The sequence below is a fragment of the Nicotiana tabacum genome, chromosome 16, assembly GCF_000715075.1.
Source record: "Nicotiana tabacum cultivar K326 chromosome 16, ASM71507v2, whole genome shotgun sequence".
Classification (NCBI taxonomy): domain Eukaryota; kingdom Viridiplantae; phylum Streptophyta; class Magnoliopsida; order Solanales; family Solanaceae; genus Nicotiana; species Nicotiana tabacum.
Window position 1 is genome coordinate 96,717,657 of NC_134095.1, and position 22,422 is coordinate 96,740,078.

General features: G+C 37.4%; 1 protein-coding gene across 6 annotated transcripts in view; it reads left to right on the forward strand.

Annotated features, from left to right (window-relative positions):
* Positions 1-22,422, forward strand: part of LOC107767135 (uncharacterized) — a 40,896-nt gene that overhangs the window by 15,777 nt on the left and 2,697 nt on the right. For 4 of the 6 annotated variants that reach the window (XM_075233086.1, XM_075233088.1, XM_075233085.1 and 1 more), the window contains 12 exons: positions 158-228; positions 324-518; positions 604-642; positions 1,044-1,151; positions 3,263-3,352; positions 3,530-3,605; positions 4,949-5,045; positions 5,133-5,202; positions 5,283-5,459; positions 5,551-5,673; positions 7,070-7,153; positions 22,195-22,379. In XM_075233086.1, the coding sequence (XP_075089187.1) occupies positions 158-228; positions 324-518; positions 604-642; positions 1,044-1,151; positions 3,263-3,352; positions 3,530-3,605; positions 4,949-5,045; positions 5,133-5,202; positions 5,283-5,459; positions 5,551-5,673; positions 7,070-7,153; positions 22,195-22,379 (1,315 nt within the window). Of the gene's footprint in view, positions 1-157; positions 229-323; positions 519-603; positions 643-1,043; positions 1,152-3,262; positions 3,353-3,529; positions 3,606-4,948; positions 5,046-5,132; positions 5,203-5,282; positions 5,460-5,550; positions 5,674-7,069; positions 7,154-15,117; positions 15,233-21,578; positions 21,705-22,194; positions 22,380-22,422 lie in introns of those variants that run through there. The other 2 variants (XM_075233089.1, XM_075233090.1) reach the window with 2 other exon arrangements.

Consider the following 22,422-nt stretch of genomic DNA (forward strand, 5'->3'; position numbering starts at 1 on the left):
TCAACATGAAATTTGTTTGGTGATAAAGAGATTATTTATATTGAGTTTCCAAATTTCAACCATAGTCTGTATATTGAGTAGTACCGTGGTATTTAATGTCTGAACGTATATGCATAATTAAAAATATTAAGATTTTAACTGTCTCCTCTGTTCACAGCCAATGAGATTGAACACGATCTCGATGCTCAGGCTGAAGACTGCTACATTGCCATGGAGGCACTATGTGAGGTGTGATACTTAATTGATCAAGAGTCTTATGTTCGTTTACCACTTTGATTTCAAGTTTGTCCAACTTTTTTGAGACTTCATTTAATTGTGTGCAGGTCTTGAAGTCTGCACAACCTATTATTGTATACTTTCCGGATTCTTCTTTATGGCTGTCTAGAGCTGTTTCCAAGGCAAATAGGAAAGAATTTGTCCACAAAGTGCAAGAAATGTTCGACCAATTATCAGGACCTGTTGTCCTGATCTGCGGTCGAAACAAGGTTGAAACAGGGTCAAAAGAAAAAGAGAAATTTGTAAGTCCATTATTCGACCTGTCTTATTCCTTGACTTTTTACGTTTTTTTATTTTGCGTCTTCACTTTTTTTTTTCTGTCAACAGACCATGATTCTTCCCAACTTGGGCCGCCTTGCGAAGTTGGTAATTCTCGTGATCTTTAATCAAATTATATGGTTGTTTGATCTTTTTAAGCTCCTACGATTTGTTTTTATGGGTACATCATGATACAAATCATTGTGGCATCTAAATATTGGCTTTAGCTGCTATGACTTGGGTATGGAATGATGACCTTCCTAACAGATGATATTTCAGTGACTCGGGGCTGAATTCATTTTCTTACTAGTTGGTCTTGCTGTAAAATCATATCTAGTTTGTTCTTGATATCTCATTTCAAGTGCACTGGCTTTTACTCTATCATTTATAGGCGGCTTCATCTATGATTTCCTTGTGAATTGTTTTTTCCCCCTTATATTTGTTACATTTTGTTGATATATTTTCCCAATATTTGATGCACTGGTTTTTTTCAATATTTATTTTTGCAGCCTCTTTCTCTGAAGCGACTAACAGAGGGATTAAGAGCAACAAAACGTTCTGTAGATGATGATATACATAAGCTCTTCTCTAATGTTATGAGTATTCATCCTCCAAAGGTTAGTTTTTTGTGCTTTATTGCTTTACTTAGATTTTTATACTAATTTGAAATGTATTGGCTGCTGCTATAGCCGGAAGAAGGGGGGGGGGGTTTAGAAACCGCATCGCCGTGTCTTATTATGTACTAATTTCGTGCCACTTAATCTTAGTAGCATTATAACCGAAAACTCTCTGCGATCGTGCTAGGTGATCAGATGATTTATTGTCTTTTTCTGTGTAATTTGGAAACAATATTTTGTGCAATTTGTAAATTTCCCCATATGTGATCCATATATCAGGGAGCTATTTTTCTGAGTATAAATTTCCTTCTACTCAGAAATTTCCCCGCAGAGTAGGAGCTTAGTGCACAAGGCTGCCCTTTCTCTAAATTCATTTTACGCGAACCAGAAAGGTCTGCTGGTGTTTCAAATTATAAAACGGTTCCGTAGGATACATGTCGGTTGTCTTTGGTTAGTGTTTAATGATAAGACAATAGGGAAGTCACTGAACAAAAGATATATATACTCCATACCTGGAGTTCGGAAAAGAATTCTTTCTTAATAGTATGAGATTTTCCATATTGAATTTGTTCCGTCATACATCCAGCTCAATAGCATAACCTTAAGATTACCAAACATCACCCATTCTATCTGGAAAAATTCCAAACATCTCCTCATTCTGTTGGCAAACAGTGCAAAACCAAGTGATTTATGCCCTCCCCTGAAGATTCACTCACTCCCTACAGTTACTTGATTCATAGTAGAGTAGTAGACTAACCTGTGTGACTCATCTAAAAAGCAATTTCTTTCCCTAATACGTCCAGCTCAATAACATATTCTTAACATTACCATATATCACCCACTCTATCTGGAGAAGTTCCAAACAGCTGTCCACAATCTGTTGTTGAAGTCGCAGTACAAGCAAATGTTTGACTCCATCCACTACTTTTTAAGAAGCAGGATTCTGCTCACTCCCTGCATCTATTTGATTCATAGTAGACTAACATTTGTAGTTCGTTGTAGTGGAATGCGAAAATTTCTTGTCAGATACTGAAATATGTTGATGAACCCATACCTACAAATAGGCGCTTGACATGGCATGTACTATTTAGATGGTTAACTACTAAAAATTTCTTACTGTTGTTGTAGTAGTTTTTGTTTTTTTGATAATAGGGAGCTGTAATTGCTTATATTTCTGTGGTGTGTTACCAGAAACAATAGTAGTGCTTATAGTTTCTCATAATTGTTGTACTGTTTTGCTATACTTTAAGGAAAGGACTCATAATTCCTAATTTACTTGTTCCTCATATTAATCGAAGATTTTTTTCCCCAAGACTCCACGGTGTGGGATAATACTGGGTATGTTGTTGTTGTTGTTGTTGTTGTTGTTGAAACTATGCATTAAGCCAAATGAATCATTAAGCCATGAAAGATGGAATGATTTTGTCACCTAAAGCTGTTTATTATGCCGATTTTTATGATTTTGGTTTGAAGATCCATTTGTTTAAAGTCATTTTTGTTCCAGTGAAACTTGAATTTCTCTTTAAAGTATACATTTTGTGTAGTTTCTAACTACAGGAAATGCAATTAAGTACTTCTTTTCCTAATTTTAGCAGTTTTAGTGTTGCGTTATATCATGTCATTTGGTTCTCATTTTTTATAAGGTGATAAGATTTCATCAATGAAGGGCATAAATACCCGTATACCAGAAGTATACCAAAAAATAGAGAAACCTCACAAAGAAATACGGTTCTCTACGAAAGACACCCGATCTTCTATGCTTAAAGATCTCTCATGGGTGCACTAAAACCTAATATGGGAAAAGAGGCTAATCCTCAAATGTACAAGTTCTTCTCTGTTCCATCAAAGCTCTCCTATTTCTCTCTCTTGAAATGGTCCACATGAGTGCAAGTAGCGCACAAACACTTCTTGCTTCCGTACGCTCGACATTCCGAACGCTAATAGGTTAACAACATATGATTTTCTTTGTCACAGCACTTTCTTTGTTTTGTTGTTTGATGCCTCATTGGTGAAAATAGTTTTTTCAAGTTATTCCTTTCGTACATTTGTCTTCTTAAGCATTGTATTCAGTTTGGTGGTTTCTCATCCTGCCATGGTTTTTCTATTTACAGGAGGAAGATCTCCTTAGCACATTTAATAAACAGATTGAAGAAGACAGGAGAATTGTAATAGCTCGTAGTAACCTAAATGAATTGTACAAGGTATGGAGAAAGATATGTGCTTTTGGATGTATTCATTTGAATTTTATTCTATTTAAGATCTTCTAAACAGATGGTTGGGTACCTCTATATGTTCATTTAGTTGCACATCTTTATCGTCTCTGTATTGGTGGTTCTTTTTGATTGGTGGAATTTTCACTATAAATATATATATTTCAGGTTCTGGAAGAGCATGAGCTTTCATGCATTGATTTGTTGCATGTAAATACTGATGGTGTAATTCTGACAAAGCAGAGTAAGTGTTTTGTGTGAAATCAGAATATATTGTTTCTTTTAATTGAACAAATCAGAATGGGAATGTTCAGCTCTCACTTGGTCATAGATATACTAATATCCGAATTCAACTTTTGTGTCTTTCTCCAGTTTTATCAAGAATGGAGATCTAGGAAGTATAGGTTATTGAGATTATATTATGGTTTCTTGGAGTTATCTCTTAAATAATACTCCCTCTATCCAGTAAAGAATGACGGGTTTAAAGTACGTTGTGTCAAAGTATCTAAACTTCATTGAATTCAGTGTTGTCTAAGGCGAAAAGCTCTAACAAGCGCTCTAGGTCTACTGAGGCTTTAAGCGCAAAGCGCAATTAAAGTGCGAGTTTTAGTTAAAAAAGCGCAATGAAGGATAAAGATAAAAATATACATGTAATTCAAGAAAAAAGTAACAAATTCATTCATAATATTTTCCTTAACAACTAATGCACTTCTTTGCTGATTATATTTGTTGTTTATTACCACTCAATCCAAGATATAAATCATTGGCACTGAGGTGCACGCCTTAGTGCCTTGCCTACCTTGACCGCAGCTTAAGCAAGGCGAAGTACCCTCCTTGAGCTTTTTTGAGCTTCAGGGCTTAAGCTCGCCCTAAATGAGCGTTTGACAACACTGATCGAATTAGGATATTGATTCCTAATTTTTTTAAAAGTAAAAATTTACATATTTGTAAAATATGTATAAAGTAGTGTTATTAAGAACCATTGTGATGCAAAGCTACAGGTTATCGCTTTATGGGTGAAGCCATGTGCTTCAAACTATGATACGCAAAGTGATCCCAACGAGATGCGGTTGGTCCTTTGAATCTAAATTTGAGGAGTTGGATTAATATCATATTGTATACTTGAATTAATGGTAATTTGATTGCTGTAGTACTAAATCCATATACGTTTGGTATTCTTTAAAGTCACGAATTCTAGACTTAACTTCAAAGAAGTGTGCACTTAAATTCTCACTTTTCATTTCAAGGCCATGAACCCTGTCATTTTTTTGCTTTTCGTCTATAAAAACATTGGTAAACAGTACTGTGAAGTTCAATCATTATAATTGAAAGCATTTAAGAAATGATTAAATCAAAATAAAATATTTAAGAAATAATTGAAAAAGTATCATTGAAGAAAAAACTGTCTGATTTCCCAAATAGTAGTAGTGTTATATAAAATGGGATGCAGTTTAAGGAGAAACCTGCATTAAAATAAAGAATGCTGTTAGTTTATATGGGAAGGTAAATCATACTTTCATAAATTTAAGGGAAAGCTAAAAGCTTTTGCATTATTGGTCTGATCTTCGGTTTCTCTTACATCTACAGAAGCTGAAAAAGTTATTGGTTGGGCAAAAAATCATTACTTGTACACGTGCCTCCAACCATCTATTAAAGGGGATAGATTGTATCTGCCTCGTGAAAGGTAATTCTTTTTTGCTTTTCTGTATGTGTAAATGGACTTACGTTTTGCACGAGTTTGAAGTTCATTTCTGCTGTTTATCATGCGAAGCCTTGAAACCGCAATTTTGAGGTTAAAGGAGCAGGAAACAATGTCAAAAAAGCCGTCCCAGAATCTTAAGGTATTATCCCCTGCTTTAATGCTAAAAAAAATATATTAAGAGTTCTAGTTTATTACCATGGACCACTTTCAAATTTGCAGAATCTTGCCAAGGATGAGTATGAGAACAACTTTGTCTCAGCAGTCGTTCCACCAGGTGAAATTGGAGTCAAATTTGATGATATTGGTGCTCTTGAAGAAGTAAAGAAGGCACTGAATGAACTTGTAATCCTACCAATGCGGCGACCAGAGCTTTTCTCCCGTGGAAATCTGTTGCGGGTATTTTATCCGTCTTGCTAGTAATCCTCCTGAAAAAGAAACAAAAGAGAACGTTTTAGGTACTGTTTAGTTACCTTTTTCTTTTGATCAGCCTTGCAAGGGGATCTTACTTTTTGGGCCTCCTGGAACTGGAAAAACTCTTGTTGCTAAGGCGCTTGCAACAGAAGCAGGAGCTAATTTCATTAGTATTACTGGTTCAACCCTTACATCAAAGGTAAGTTAAGCAAATGCTATCTCTTTATTTTCATTTCTTTTTTGTCTTGCTGGGACAATGTCCAGTTATGTACTTTATCTTTTAATTTATGTTATCATCAGCATCATCTGAAAAGATTAAAATTATTAATTAGACCAGAGCATAACTCATATATTGACATGTTTTTATACTAAAAAGAAACAAAATATGGGTAATACGTCATGGGTGAACCCTGCCGCAGACAAAAGCTTGGTAGTGAAGTGGAGAAGGGTAGAGGGGCCGTTCAGTATCCATCGAGTTTCAAACCGTGCGTCACTGGCCCTCGGGGATTTCTCGGTTATCGAAAAAAGAAAATTTATGGGTAATAAAGTCTCTGGTTAATGTGATAAATTAATAAAGGAAAATCTCTGCTGAAGGCAAATATTTGTCATGACAGACTGGAGCCTTACAGTTACTAGTGTTGCTGGAAAATTCAAAAAATATGACAGTCATTAACGAGCTTCAATTTTTATTATGCATGATTCACTGCTGGAACTAAGAAGTGTAAAATGAATGCCGATGTGCCCTGTTTGCTACGCAATCTGACAACTCGTCTTGTCAAGTCAGCATTATGTAATACCAAGTTAACGGCCAAGCTTCCTGAACTGAATACCATGTAAGAGTATCAGCTACAAGGGAAAGTTAGCCTTCTTAATGATAAGGAAACAAGAAGCTCCTTTTGTCCTGATTACCAATGTGTACCATGAATGTGTCTGTTTAGCAATTTTTTTGGGATTTGCCTACCTTTTTGAAGTTCTCTATGGGGAATGGGGATGTGGAGGAGGCAGTTGGTTGTTCATTAATTCAACTAATTGTTATTAATTCCTTATCCTATCATAGTTGGTATATTACGTTATTAGTTAAGACTTTTATTAAAGGAAAATCCAGAGTTGCAAGTACTACTGTATTCAGTAACCTATTTATTTTATATTTGGCATAATTCTCGTCCTTTTGTATTGACTGGCATGAAATTAGTTTGTATTGCACAAAGGAATGAGTCTTGTTTAAATTTTCTAGATTCATCAGTATTTCATCTTTCTTCCTGTAGTTTTATTCTAAAAAGGCTGAAAGGATTCTTAATGGGAACTTAAACGTTGTTTGCAGGAACAATTAGTCTTACTTTGCATTTTTTATGATAGAATGCTGTTGTGAGCGGAGCTGTGTTTTTAATCATGTTGACATCAGAAAAGTTCTTGTTACCGACTATTAAAACAAAATAAAACAGTATTCATGTTGTCAATCTACCTCTTCTGCCTCTCAAGGCTGTGTTTTGCGTCTCTTTTCGATGTTTTCATTGTCTTATTTCTGGAAAGCTTGATTGCTTCCTCTTAAACTTTATTAAACTATTTTATATTTTACCTCCTTTCTCCTTTTGCAGTGGTTTGGAGACGCTGAAAAGCTTACCAAGGCACTCTTCTCATTTGCCAGTAAGCTGGCTCCTGTAATAATTTTTGTTGATGAGGTAAAAACCCCTTTTCATGTGATGCCACTTTTTCTCATTATGCTTAAACATCTTATCATAAACTCCTTGTGTTTGTCTCACTTTCTTGACAAAATTCTACTGTGCTTAATCCATATTAGTTCCATGTGTCAGCATTAAGTGTCTAATGCATTTGGAACGGTAATTACCCGCTAACTGCCTCTAATTATGGGAGCAGTGGACTCACATTTGATTATTTATAGTTCATTACATGAAGGTTTAATGGTGAACATTTCTTATTTGGATATGGTGAGACCAGTTAGATCAATATAAATATCACTTGGTCAACTTTCCCTTCTGTTAGTTTTGGTACCAAATTACCTCAATATATCATCTGTAGAGGTACAATTTTATAGCACAGAAAAAGAAACAACTAGGAAACAATCAAGGCATTATTTCAGCTTAACAGATTCCTAAAAATACTTAACAACGTAGCAGATTGGATTTTATTTAGATCCTACAAATCATAATCAAATATTCACAAATCAATACTCCTCTTCAAGTTGGCATGTAAATATCTGTCATGCCTAACTTGCTTACAAGAATTCAAAATTTGTGAACAAGCCTTTTGTGAAAATATCTACAATTTGCTGATTTGTTGGGGAGAAAGGCATGCAGATACTTCCTTCTTCAGTCTCTTCTTTTATGAAGTGCCTATCCACTTCAACATACTTTGTTCTATCATGTTGAACTGGATTGTGAGCAATGCTTATTGCGGCCTTGTTGTCACAGTATAACTTCATTGGTAGAACAATTGCCTTTTTTAGTTCTTCCATCATCTTCTTGAGCCAAATCATCTCATATATCCCCTGGGCTATAGATCGATATTCAGCTTCTGCGGTGCTACGGGATTCTGCTTTTTACTCCTCCAATTCACAAAATTTCCCCAGATGAATTTACAATATCCAGGAGGAGACCTCCTCAGTAGTAGAACCTGCCCGGTCCGCATCTGTAAAGCTTTCTATGCCCCTTTGTTGATTTTTCCTGAAAAGCAACCCTAACTTTTCAGATATCTTGGAATCCTGTAGACTGCTTCTTGATGCCCTTCCGTCGGAGAGTGCATAAATTGACTGACTAAGCTTACTGCAAAAGCTATATCAGGCCGAGTGTGTGACAAGTAAATCAACTTCCCCACTAGTCTCTGATATTGACTTTTGTCAATTGAATTTCCTTCTTTATTTCCGAATTATATTTTTGGATCAATAGGTGTCACAGCTGGACAACAACCACTCATTCCTGTCTCTTTTAGAAGATTTAGCACATACTTCCTTTGTGAGACCATAATACCGTCTTTTGATCTCGCTACTTCCATGCCAAGATAATATTTCAACTGGACCAAATCTTTGATCTCGAACTCTGATGCCAGCATTCTTCATTTTCGACAAGTCATTTCCTGTAAGTATGATATCATCGATGTACACTTATTAGGATAGTTGTCTTCTAAGTTGCTCGGACTCGAGTGCAGGTGTCCAACAATGGCGGAGCCACCTTATAGGAAGGGGTGTCAAATGACACCCCTTCACATAAAAATACACTGTGTAGATAAGTAAAAAACTAAATTATATGTATATATACTATGTATATGTATATATATTATGTATAGACTCCCCTTAATTTTCTGGTATGTTTACTTTTATATATTTTGATACCCCTTAACGAAAATTCTGGCTCCGCCACTGGTGTCCAACACGGGTGCGGATCTAGAAGTCAGATCCTTCGTGATATAAAATTTAAGATTCGGGTGTGCGGATCCAGGTATGGATACATGTGCGGGGTTCGGCTTAAATAATTTAAATATTTAAAAATAGAGTTATAAAAATATGTCTAAATTATGAGACATTATGTGAAAAACTCACAAGGTATTCCGAGAAGGAGAAATTGAACAAGAGGAGAAACCGAGAAGGAGATAAAAGGAAAAGGACTATAGAAATTTTTATTTACAAGGTATTCCATTTTCTTCAATATCACCCTAGCTTTTGTTTTGTTTTCAAAAATCATTGTATCTGTCCCGAATTTCTCCGTCGATTTTGGTCAAAGTACCCAAAATCGGTTGACTAGGTGTGGTCGTGATCCCATACCCACACCCATGTCGTGTCGATACGGGTGCGACACTGAAAGTGAAGTGTCCAAGCAACTTAGGTTGTCTTTCCCTCAAGTGAATGTTGAATGAATATAGTATGATCTGCTTGCCCTTGAGTGTACCCTTGTTTTCTCACAAACCTCTCAAACCAAGCTTTGGAGATTGCTTGAGCCAGTAGAGAGATTTCTTTAGTTTGCACACTCTAGTTCCATAACTTTCTTCAAAACCCGGAGGAGGATCCATGACTTCTTCTTCGAGTTTTCCGTTCAAGAATGCATTCTTCACTTCTAGTTGTTGAAGGGGCCCATCAAGGTTGGCAGCAACGGTTAGGACCCTGATTGAATTCAGCTTAGCTGCCAATGTCTCGAGATTGTCAATCCCGTAAGGTTTGAGTGAACTCTTTTGCTACCCCACTTGCAGCCCACTATTTTCTTCCACGTGGTAGTTCTACCATTTCCTAGGTTTCATTTCTCTCAAGAGCGTTCATCTCCTCTTGAATTGCCTCCTTCCACTAGGGAACATTCAAAGCATCCGGCACATTTCTCGGTATGTCCATTCGTGATAACTGAGAAAGAAACGCTATATAGGAAAAGGGACAAGTTTCTATATGACCTAAAATTTGACATGGGATGCTTGGTGACTTTTCTTACCCTTTTACATTTGGTAATCGGAAGGTGAAGGTCTAAATAAACAAGGAGTAAAGCGAGTTAGGCTTTGTAGAATTACCTTGTATTTCAATGAGATCTTGTGGGCGGACGTTTGTGGTTTTTTTCTTTTCTGATTTTTGTTTTTTATAATCGTGGTGTCTGGGCAACTCGCGCGTACCTTAACCAGTTTTACAGGGTACCTGCCACCTCCTACCAACAACAAGTAGCAGATAACTCTATCAACCAAGGGTTGGATAGATTCGCTTGTGCTTTTTGCGTCCGCTGGGATTACCTCATGGTTCTTACCCACTTCATTGACCACTAGGCCACACCCTTGGGTGCGACGTTTGGTTCTGTTGAGAGTCTTTAATCTCTTTTTCTTGGTCCCAATATCTCCTCGATTAAACCTGTAATTCCTTTGTTCCATGTCCTTTCTTCTGCTTTTCCAAAACTGCTTATGCTTTTACTCAAAAGCACTTTTTTTCTTCTAAAAGCTTGGCCAAACACTAACTTTGAAAAAAGGCCTAGCTTCTCCAAAGCCAAAAACACTTTTTTTGAGAAGGCAGTGTTGTAAATAGCGCTCGCCTCAGCGCTAATAGTGTGAGGCGATGCGAAGCGGAGGCTTAACGCTATTTTCATCTGAGGAGTAGCGTTTTCTGAACAGCGAGGCGACGAGGCGTGAAGGCGACAAAAGCGTCGCTTTTTTAAACTAACAAAAATAACAAGTGACTTAAATAAAACATTAGGGTTTTCTTCTCTTCAAACCACTTCTTCCTCTTTCAGCAGTCAGCACAGGCGCACCTCTTCTTCGAGTTTCAGGTACTGATTTCTCTTCTTCTTTCTTTTTCTTTTTCCGTCAGTAAGTCCTCTGTTTTCCGGCAGCAAGTCCTCTCTTCTTTCTTCTTCTTTCTTATTTTTTTTCTTCCGACAGTAATTCTTCTTTGTTCTTCTTTGCAGTAGCAACTGATTTCCGGCGTAACAATTCTTTCTTTCTTTTCTTTCACCTATGTTTTCTCTCTTTTCTACTCGTCTTTCTTCTTCTGTTTCTCTTTTATTCTATTTTTTCAGTTTTTGTATACAAGTAATTGCATATTAACTTCTCTCTATAATTATAATTACAATTAATTGTTCTTTTCTCTCTTTGATTACAATTAATTTCTCTCTTAAACAGTATATTCAATGAAATATTTGCTAATCTATTATTATTATTGAGTTTTTGGTTATTTATATATGCAAAATTAAAATTTTAATTTTTTTGTATTAATTGGCGCTTCAATGCAAAAATGCGAGCGCTTCGCTTCTCGCCTCAGTGAAGCGGGCACTCGTCGCTTTTTGTCGCCTCTCGCTATTCAAAACACTGTGAGAAGGTAACATTTTTTATGTATATATTGACTTTACCAAAGGTCCTCCTAGTGCCGGGCTTTATCTATTGGTTATTGTTTTTCTTTTCATCTATTTTTTGGTTTTGGTAATGGTGTTATTTTTTTCTATGATTTTTATTGTTGGTACTAATATATTGCCTCTTTTCGTCTTCTTGAGTCAAGTGTCTATCGGAAACAACCTCTCAAGGTCTGCGTGCACACTACTCTCCCCAGACCCCACTAGTGGGATTTTACTTGGTCGTCGTCGTTGTTGTTATTATTGTTGTTTTATATTGACTGTACCAAAGGGAGTAAGGTCACCCATATTTACAAAACAAATATAGGAAGATCTGATAATTTCTTTTTGTGATAAGGTAAAAGTTTTATTAATGAGGCACCAAATGTGGTACAAAATGTTACAAAGAGCACCCCAGAAACAGCCATCTCCTTCAGCCCTCCTAGTAAATCCAGGAAATAAAATACATCAACAATGAATTTTTACATCAACATCTGATAATTTCTATTCTACTACAAGGCCCCTAAGTCTTCAACAATGGATTCTGGATCTTCCAAATACTCTTGTTTACACCAAAAATGGAAAAGGACTAAACATTACGTTTTTAGTTTCTAGATGGAGCTTCTTCTGTCTTCAAAACATCTTTAGTTTCTCTTTTACCAAAGTGTCCACCAAATACAAATTGGGACAATCTTCCGTCTCTCTTTCTGGCGGGGGAAGGTACTATATTTGCTCCAATATCTTAGAACATCAATTATATCCCTAGGCATTACCCACATTGTCAGATTAATGAAAATCCTCCATATTTGCTCAGTAATCGTCCAACGCAGAAAAAGATGATTGAATTGTCTCAGCGTCTTCACCAGATAGTAGCCTATTGACTTTTGTTCTTCCTAAATCTGAAACAAGAGCTAAAATAACTTATTAGTAATAACTATTGTTGGTCTTTCTATAAGAATCTATTGTTTCGTGCATCAGAGGAACCCCAATGATGATTTGTATGCACTGTTTTTTTTTTGAGAGCACTCTAAAGATGTAATAAGAAGGTTTGGAGACTTCACCCACCTTGTTTAAGTGTTGATCTTTTTCAAGGTTTACGGTGTGTTTGGATCGTATGGATCCTCCATTTTACCTTAACATATCCATGTCGAATAGGTGGGTTAATCATGTGGATACTTCGTATCGGTACTCTTCAAAATACACTCAAAATTAGGGAAAAACTTGGCGTACTTTTATAGGATACTTACAGACACCTGAACCAGATACATACCCCTAAACGAATCCATGTAATATAGGTTTGAATTAAAATATTGCAATTTACTTTTCAGTTTTCATTGTGTATGAGATGGGGGCCTGGTAGAGGAGAATGGATATAGAAGATACGTGTAGCCTATCCCGACTAGTTTAGATGAAGGCATAGTTGATTAATTGGTTTGATATACTTTTCATTTTAGCTTTGTCAATTTACATTTTTGTGAAGGCGTCCTCCGAGTAAAATCTGATATTACTCGGACCCCGCGCATAGCAGGAGCTTAGCGCATCACATCCTTCGAGTAAAATCTGATATTCAAGTTGTCTCCGGGGAGAATTTAGATATTCAAAAACATGATCTAACTCTTTATCATGGATTCATATTTGATAACATGCATTGAAGTCTTAAATAATGCAACATTTTTATATCTAAAAATAAGAATTACCTTTTGAGGCATTAATTATATGGATCAAATGTCATCATAACTTTGAAGGGGAAAGGATGAGATGTCAACAAGTTGGAGAATGTGTAACATCTTAGATAGTCAATTTTCTTTTTTTGTGATAACGATGGTAATTGAATCAGCTTGCACGTACATCTTCTATTCCGCAGGGTACCTGCTAGCTCTCACCAACAGAAGTACCGAAAATTTCCTACCAAGGCTTAGTTAAATAGGGAGAAATTACCTGGTGTTTGTCTTATTGGGATTGAATCTTGGTCTCCAAGATTTTTACACCACTTCATGGTCCACTAGACTATTCCTTTAGGTGCGACATAATAAGCGAAATTGGTCTTCAACCTTTCTGTATGTCTTCTAGAGAAGTCTTCGAATGGAAAAATGGATCACTCCATGTCGAATGTGCAATCGACTGTCGCTCATGGATTACTTACCATTTCAAAAAACATCAACTGTTTCTCATTGCACCACGAGTAGGTAGGGGTGCAAATGGGTTTTTTGGGCTGAATCTTGGCTAGTCATAATACGTTGAATCAATATATGGATCATGCCTGACCCTGCCTAAAGGTTACTTGGGCGGAGACGATCTAGGTCAAGGTGAACTAAACAATGGGTCGTAGTCCAAATAACCCAACTCTTACAAAGTTTTAATTTCTTTATTTATTTTGTTTCTTTAATTGCCAGACACAACTAATAAAACCTTTTTTTCTTTATTATGGCTTAATGTAACAAATCAAACAAAAAAATTATTTTTTAGTATTTTGATAAGTTTTCTCTCATGGGCCACTTTGAGCTTACCCATATATACAGCCCAAACAAATAATTTAAAACGAGTATAGCACAATAAGTTTTACATTAAGAATAGCCAAATTGCTTTTAATAAGTGTTCTCTCTTTTAATTTTACTTTTTAACTTTTTCCAATTTTACTTTTCCATTTCTCAATGCTGTATACCTTTTTTTTTTTTTTGGCAATCCGCTAGGCAAGCGCCTAGGGCTAGTTTTTTATTAATAAAAGAAAAAGAAAAAAATACAACAATTCGGAAAAGTACAAATAAGGGGGACAATAGCACCGGTATTGTTAACCATATGCCTTGGCTATATAATCACTCCTCTGCGCCTCACATTGCCTTATGATGGCAGCCTCATGTAGAGGATTCATGGTGTAGCTGCCGGCAAAGTCTCACGAGGGCGTATAATCTCATAGCCGTGTGGATATTTTTCCAAAGGCATAGGACCAAGGCAACTCAAACCGGGCTAAACCTTACCTTACTAATCCTATTGAGGCTTTAAATAGCCTCACCTACTAGCATGCATGTAAAAAATAAGAACTGGAAAGTACCAAATATTCAATGATCATCACAGAGTTTATAACATACTCTGTGATGATATTACAAATGAGAATACTAATATAATGGTAGAATAAAATGATGAAGGAATTAAAATGTTGTCCCTTCTTGTCCGAACTTGTAATTTCTTCAATTTGTAACTCTTTTTCATCACAATCCCAATTCTTCAAGATGTATTCAAAATTCATGATTTCTTTTTTGAACGATTGGACTTTGTAGATGTAGTTGGGGCGGCCTTCTTTTGTTTGGAAACTCTCATTGGAGGTCGCCTAACATTTAAAAAATCACTAACCTTGTCGTCCCAATTAAATTTCCTTGTATGAGTCCTCTTACCTTTACCGCTATGCATTGGTGATAGATCCCCTTTTCTTGCTGCCTCTGCTCTACACTGTTGTAACATTGCTTCTTCCTCTCTATCTTCATACAAGTCTCTCCCCAGGTGCACAAGTTGTGGAACATTTTGGTCGATAACAATTGTCTCCAATGCAGATTGACCTTGTGTATTTGTCACCATTGCCTTGCTTTGATGTTGTTCTATTTTTTGCAATTTGTTCCTGCTCTTACTCAACATTCCAGTGCTAGAAACAGTAGGATTTACAGGATTTAAGGGATTAGAACTCACCATTGCATCCAAGAGTCTTCTTTCCTCCTCTGAAATATCTGTGATGGTTGTAACAATTTGGTTCTGTCCAGAATTTGTTGTTGTGACTTCTCGATCACGTAGATGAGTAACAGCAGTATGAGTAACATTTGAAGTGTTGGGAATAACTTGCTGCTGCTGCACAGTAGTTGTAGGTGTTCCAGCTGCTGCATTTTGAATAGCTGGAGATGAAGGACTTCTGGGAATGAAAGCAGGAGCATTGGAGTTCAAATTGCTCATTGGACTTGCTGCTGGCATTCTTTCAAATTTTACCATCGCTAAGGAATCAATCTCCTCACCTGCACTATCATGATTAGCCTCACGATCAGCTTCTTCTGATGAATAACCAGCAAAACCATCTCCCCAATCCTCTTCATCATCATCATCCCGTTGATCTAGCCAAAGTTTGGACTTGATAGCCATCAACCTCAAATTTCCTTGTGTAACTCCATTGTTATTCCCCGTTGATAACATAAGTAGCCCAGTTTCACCTTCAACCCCTCCACAAGATTCCATTGACTGCGAAGGAACCTCAAAAACAGATTTGTTTAAGGTGACCAAAGGTTGTTTGACCATGGGATTGTTCATCATCATGTCTTTTTGAACATCTTTAATGATTTGTTCAACCTGTGGATTGGAGAAGTGCAATGTAGGTGCATTGGAGCTGTGTACCTCTGCATTTTGCGCATCAACAGGAACAATGTCCTTCGAAGTAATGAGTCGTTCACCTGTGTTCTTGGACTTTTGCTGTTGTGTGTTACTGCCTCGAGCTTGTGGCTGCCCATATTTTGGAGTTGTGTTGATCATCATAGTTGCATGGGCATTCTCTACCATTTTATCTAGCTCTGTATTGGAAATGTGCATTGTTGTTGTAGGATCATCAGGTACTTGACTTTGCTCATCAAAGTGATATTTATCTGTTGCAGTCCCAAGTCTAGCAGCTAAGTCCTTTGCATTTTTCTGCTGAATTACATTGCATGTAACTCTTGTTTTTCCACCAACTGATTGTGTCTCATCACCCTCATTGACCAATGCATCAAAAGAGTTCGCGACTCCAATGACTGTTGATGGTATAATCTGATTTTGAAGAGCTGGAGTTTGCTTCTTGCTAGGTGATTTACTCACCACTGTCCAATTGTTTTGATTTGATGAAAATTGCTGTTGAGTATTAGGTGCATCAGTCGTGCTTGATGAAAGAAATACCTGCCTTGCATTTGCATTCAGTGTTTGGTGCCCAGTTTTACCATGAAGTTGCTCTGAGCCAGACCTTATAGAATCCCCAGCTATGACAGGAACCTCAACCCCTGCTACTGCTGCATTATTCTGAACAAGATCAGTTGTAGCTTTGTTTGGAGATGGATGTGATCGATGCACCACAGACCAATCTCCAGCTTTTGCATTTTGCACACCCTGAGCATCAGATTTTTGTGCAGCAACTACCTCCAACTGCCCAACACTTTTAAACTTGGGATCAGTTACTGCTGGATCAACTATATGTTTCAGAACAACAGTAGGTTTCAAAGCTCCACGATCAGTTGTCTCTCCTCCTTTATTAGCTTCATTTTTTTTCATTTTTGCTTGTGTTACTTGTTGATCCTTTTCCTGCCGTTGGCCCTTACAAGATTGCCCAACCTCTTTAACACCAGATCCTCTTAACACCAGCAACATCTATACTAGGTGTTTGGACAGCTGCTTCAAGAGCAGCAGCTTTAGTATTAGGGACCCTTGTAGAAATTGCAGCAGTAGGTTTTGTTAATTCCTGTAGAAATTGCCCAGGTGCAACACGATTATTCTTGGGATCTTTAACAGCATGCGCATCTACTTGCAACTCCTCAGAAATCTTGTATAAGGCTGCTTCAACTGGAGCTATTACACCACCATTAAATACTGCTCCTTCATCAACATTTCCAGCACTAACAACCTGACCAGTCTCCTTCATCAGCATTGTTTCCCTAACCAAATTCACTGCATTGGAAACTCTAGCTAGAGATCGATCAACTGGAATATCGGCATGAAGTGATGCATTAGTTTTTTGCTGCGACTTAGCAATTAAATAATCCCTGGCATCCCCTTGTAATTTTTCCACCTTACTCATCTCCTCAGCCAAAGCCAAAACTTCAGCAGGCATTACACGATCAATATCAACAGTTTCTTCATGACCTTGCACGTTCCTTGTTGTATTTTTATTTAATCTGCGACATGTTTTTTCATCATGTCCTTGATGTTTGCAACAGTTACAATACAATGGTAAGTTATCATAAACAAAATCTTGAAAGAATTCAACAATCTTGCCCGTTTGTTTATCCACAAATTGCAAACGCAACTTCTCAGGTAATTTGTCCATTAAATCAAGAATCACTTTAACTCTTGCAGCACTAGGACGCGACTTAGTCTGGGTAGCTTTGTCTATGGCTATAGGCTTTCTAACAACTGAAGCTATTGACAACAAAGCCTTCATTGCAAAAAGCTCCGTTGGCAGATTAGGCAATGAAATCCAGACCACTGCTTTCGTCGTTTCTTCATTTACCTTAAAATCAAGGGACCATGGAAATATTCGGATTTGATGCTCCTTACCATTGTATTTGAAGTAGTTAACTGACCTCGCAAGTGAATTAACGAAGTCTTCATGTTGATCCACCCTGATAAGCAATTGTCGAGGTGCGAGTTGACCAATCAAAGATGGTCCTTTGATTCCGAACAGTTTCGACAGTACATTTCTTAATGCTATTAGATCTGGTGCATTTGGAGAGAGCTTCACTACAATAGCTTGGTGTAAACCTTCTTCTTTTGCGAATTCCATCCTTTCCTCCATTGGAAACTTGATTGTTGGGACGCCATGAATAATTTCAATTGGTTTCAACAATTTTTGATTCAAAGTAGCGGCTGCCTTTTGTTGGGACAATTGAGCAGCATACGTATGTTGTATGTTATTGGGTTGGTCACTCTTTACAGCTGCTGGAGGTGGTTCGCCCAAAGCTAAATGTGTGGGAGATAGATGCACGTTCATAGCTGCTTAACTGCCCATTGTTGTCGGTAAAGAGAAAACGAGAACTGAAGCTTTTGCGCTACAGTACCTACTACGTTTATCTTCAAATCTGTAGTAGATGGCTATGGATTTGAGGATGAAAACGATTGGGGATTGTGCGCAATGAGAAGACGCTTCTTTTGAGACCAATTTGGTGAATTTTCACTGCCGGAATATGGAGTTATGGCCGGTGAACTGTTGCGTCGCTACTGTTCATCGCAGCTAGAGAGAGAAAGAAGAGAGAAGGAGGAGCAAATCAGGTCAAGGGTTCAAACCTCCACGCTGTATACCTATTACGCATGTACGTAATTTTTATTTTTTACACCACCTTATATACACTGTTATACATATGTATGTACATTAATTATACAAGTATATACCGTAAGTATACATTGTTATGCAGTAAATATACACCCTTGAAGGCAAAAAGCCAAGCTCTTCTCTACCTTTATACACAACATAACCGTCTAAATTATACACATATCTACAAAGCATATGCATATACATTTATATAGAAATCATATACATATATACAAAGTATATACACATCATAATACGCTTGTTTTACTCCCTTTAAAATATTCACTGTATTAAACATGTGGCTCAGTTAACAACTAGTTAGATCATTCAACTACTCTTCTTCGATAAATCAATAACTAATCAAGACAAAATTGAACTAAACTAAGGAGCATGGCAATCAACACAAAGCACTTGAATTATCAACTATTCAGCTAACAAATATTAGGGTTTAACAATAACCAAATGAGGTTCGTAAACCACAGAGCGTGAACCCCGATGTCAAATAACCAACAGAATTATCTAAGACAACCACTAGACTTTGGACTTCGCTCAGTCACTATGTTGAAATTCGGCTCTTCATGTTCAATTGCTTGAGATAGTAAAGTAACGAGGCTGGAGCTTTAAGGTGGCTGCCAATGACTCGTCGAAAAAACTGATTGCCGGAGTGTCATACTGAAACCGATGCCAAATGATAGATACGTCTAAGATCTATCCATTTATGTAGGTTTTGTGTTGTAGAGATGAGTGTAGCTTAACGACTTTGAGAAGAAAGAAACTAGGGATTTTGGATATTCTGAAATTCGTCGAGATGGAGTGAGTTTTGAAGGTTTTGGGTTATGGATCTTGGTAGAGGAGAAAGAGATGACTCAATTCGTATAATTTGAAGGTGAACAGAGATTGTCGGCCGGCGGCGGCAATTTCCGGCTAGCGGAGATAGGGCGACAGACGGTTGTTACGTGGTGGTCTGTGGCGGCGGCTATTCCCGGCTCCTGCACAAGGGAGAGAAAAGTAGTAAATGAGCTAACAACTAAAATGAGAGGAAAGAAGGGAATAGGGCATGAGGATAGTCACGTGGGAGAAGTAGGGACTAGGGTTATACAAAAACCTGGCTAAGTGGACTAAAACGGGTAATAAAGTAGCAATTGGGCCAAAATTGGCAAACTAGATAGCTAGGGGGTATTGTGCCATAAATATTGCTATATTTAGCTCAAATCAGCCCAACTTTTAAATGGGTTGATTAGGCGGGTCAAAAGAGGCTTAAGTAAATAAATGTGAGGGTCATTAACTCGCCCAAACTTAGCAGAATGGCAGGTAATTTTTTCATTGGCTCGTTTTGCCACGCCTACGAGTAGGTATCTGCTAATATTTTACCAATATTTGCCAACACTCCGGTCAATCAAGAACTCCCATGTCTAGAAGATGAAGGTGGCAGAAATGAGGATGTTGAGATGGATGTGCGGGCATACGAGATTAGATAGAATTAAGAACATGTGAAGAGGAGAGGCACATATTGCCCAGTGAGGAGGTGTGAGAGGTTGGTCTTGGAGGGCTGAAGGGGAGGTGTGAGAGGTTGGTCTTGGAGGGCTGAAGGAGAGGTAGAAGTAGGCCGGAGAAGTATTGAGCAAAGGTAATTAGGCAAGACATGACGATGCTCCAGCTTCCCGAGGACATGACCCTGGATAGTAAGGTGTAAATGTTGAGAATTAAGGTAGAGAGTTAGGTAGCCAAGCGTTGTCCTTGCTCGTTTCAGTAGTTGTAGTGCATTACTTAGTGTTAGTCTTGTATTTTCTTGTTATTGTATTTTTGTTATTACTTGTTTTTTTCGCTTCAGTTTTTGATTGCAGTACTTAATGTTAGTCTTGTACGTTCACTTCGGTTTTTTGATTGGTTTGCTTTTGGCCGCTCCTTCCTTTTTTCTTTCCTGAGCCGAGGGTCTACCGAAAACAACCTCTCTGCCTTCTTAAAAGGTAGGGTTAAAGTCTGCGTACACACTACCCTCCCGAGATCCCACTTGTTGGATTACACTGGGTTTGTTGTTGTTTTTGTATTAGCCAACACTCCACATCTCCACATTCCATAGTTTGTTTGTGTTTTGACATGTAGCCTTAAATTGTGATGTTTTGATGCCCACAAGTTGTTAATTGTGGGCTAGTTTTGTCACGCCTACCAGTAGGTATCTGCTAATAATTTTACCTATATTAGCCAACACTCCACATCTCCACATTCAGTAGATTGTTTTCTTTTGACGACATGTAGCCTTAAATTGTGATGCTTTGATGCCCACAAGTTGTTAACTGTGGACAAAACAACTTAAGGAAATTTGAAGATGTCAGTCAATTTGTTTACATTTAAATTTTGTAAGATTGTGATTGAGAATCTCATCTTTGTTAATCTCCTTGAAATCATTATTCAATCCATGTCATTCACATATGTACTATCTTCCGTGGGTCCCTTGTTTAGCAACAGTTCCCCTCCCCACCACCACAAAAGAACCTAAAAAGGCCCTTTCCCTTTGTATACATTCAACTTTAGTATCTACCAGGATCAGAACTCCAAACTGTTTAGACACTCAAGGCCATGATTTTGTTACCCGTTGCGGAAGAACTGTAATATCAAACTTTGGATGCATACTGGCATTCAGATAAACTATGTAGTTGCTTAAGTGATTCCTTCTGGAAAGTAGAGCTGTAGGTACCTTGATTATCTTGTTAAGGATAAAACTTAATATACATCCTTCTAATAAATTCTATTTCACTTTAGAACACTGTCATGTGATTGTGGAGATGTTAGTTAATGAAACAGTTTCCATTCATATATACCTCTTGAAATGTGAGATAGAAGTACTTTAAATAAAGCAAGTACGTGGCGAGATAGGTTCCCTTATGGTTTACAATGTTACGCTTATGGCTTCATAACACTGACTTCCCTTATTCTGATTTTCTAGTAATACTTCTTTTAACCTATTTATCATCAATGTAAAAGAATCATGATCTGACTATTTTACCCTTTTAATCTATTCTTTGTTAAAAAAAACACATATAAAACACATCTTTAAAAAAAATCAATAGTTAAGCTGGAACCTAGGCATGAATTGTCATGATGTACGAAAGCAGGTGTGGCCGTGTGGGCTTGATAATTTATGCGTGAAATTGATGGAAAATTAGAAATCTGAGGCTCCTTTAACAAGATCACAGTGATACTTCTCCTATTAGCAATATTTTCATATCCCAGTAACCCTGTTGGCGAATAAGAAAATGGGTTTACAGAAGTTTACTATTTCAGGGATGTTGCTGGAGTCCTGTCGATGGGTGATTAGGATGATAATTCACATTTATTGCCACCTTCCTTTTCCTGAGGCGTAACTCATCACGGGCAGAGGATTCTTCTTCCTTTGCAAGGCTCAAAGAGCTAGGTCTAATAGTGATATAATTATGGAGGAGCAAGTTACTTGAGAATTTGAGCCAAGGATCTATCGGATACGTCCTCTCTATCTCTGCGAGGTAGGGGTAATGTATGTGTACACATTACCCTTCTTAGACCCCACGCTGTGAGAATATACTGGGTATGTTGTTGTTGTTGTAAGTGTTAGATAGTTGTGTATTATGTATATAAGGAGTCTAGTTCCACGTTGGAATAGGAGTAATATGTACATGTAGAGTATAGCTATAAATAGGACTTCTTGTATTATATTGTAAAGTAATATCAATAATATATTTTTCCGTGCTTTCTCACAGTAAGTACATGGCGAGAAATTTTAATCTTTGCATAGAATTAATGCCCATCTGAAGTAGTTAGCCAGCATGCTTCTTCCTGTCTGAAAACTGAGATCATGTTTCTTAGCATAAGATGTTTTAGGTGTGTTTTCTTCATCTGTTATTATTGTGTTGCATCAAAACAGGTTGACAGCTTACTTGGTGCTCGTGGTGGTTCGTTTGAGCACGAGGCAACTAGAAGAATGCGGAATGAGTTTATGGCTGCATGGGATGGCTTGAGATCAAAGGAGAACCAGAAGATCCTTATACTTGGTGCAACAAATCGTCCCTTTGACCTTGATGATGCTGTTATTCGCCGTTTACCTAGGAGGTATCATTCTGTTATTTTTTACTAAATGGTACTCTATAATTCC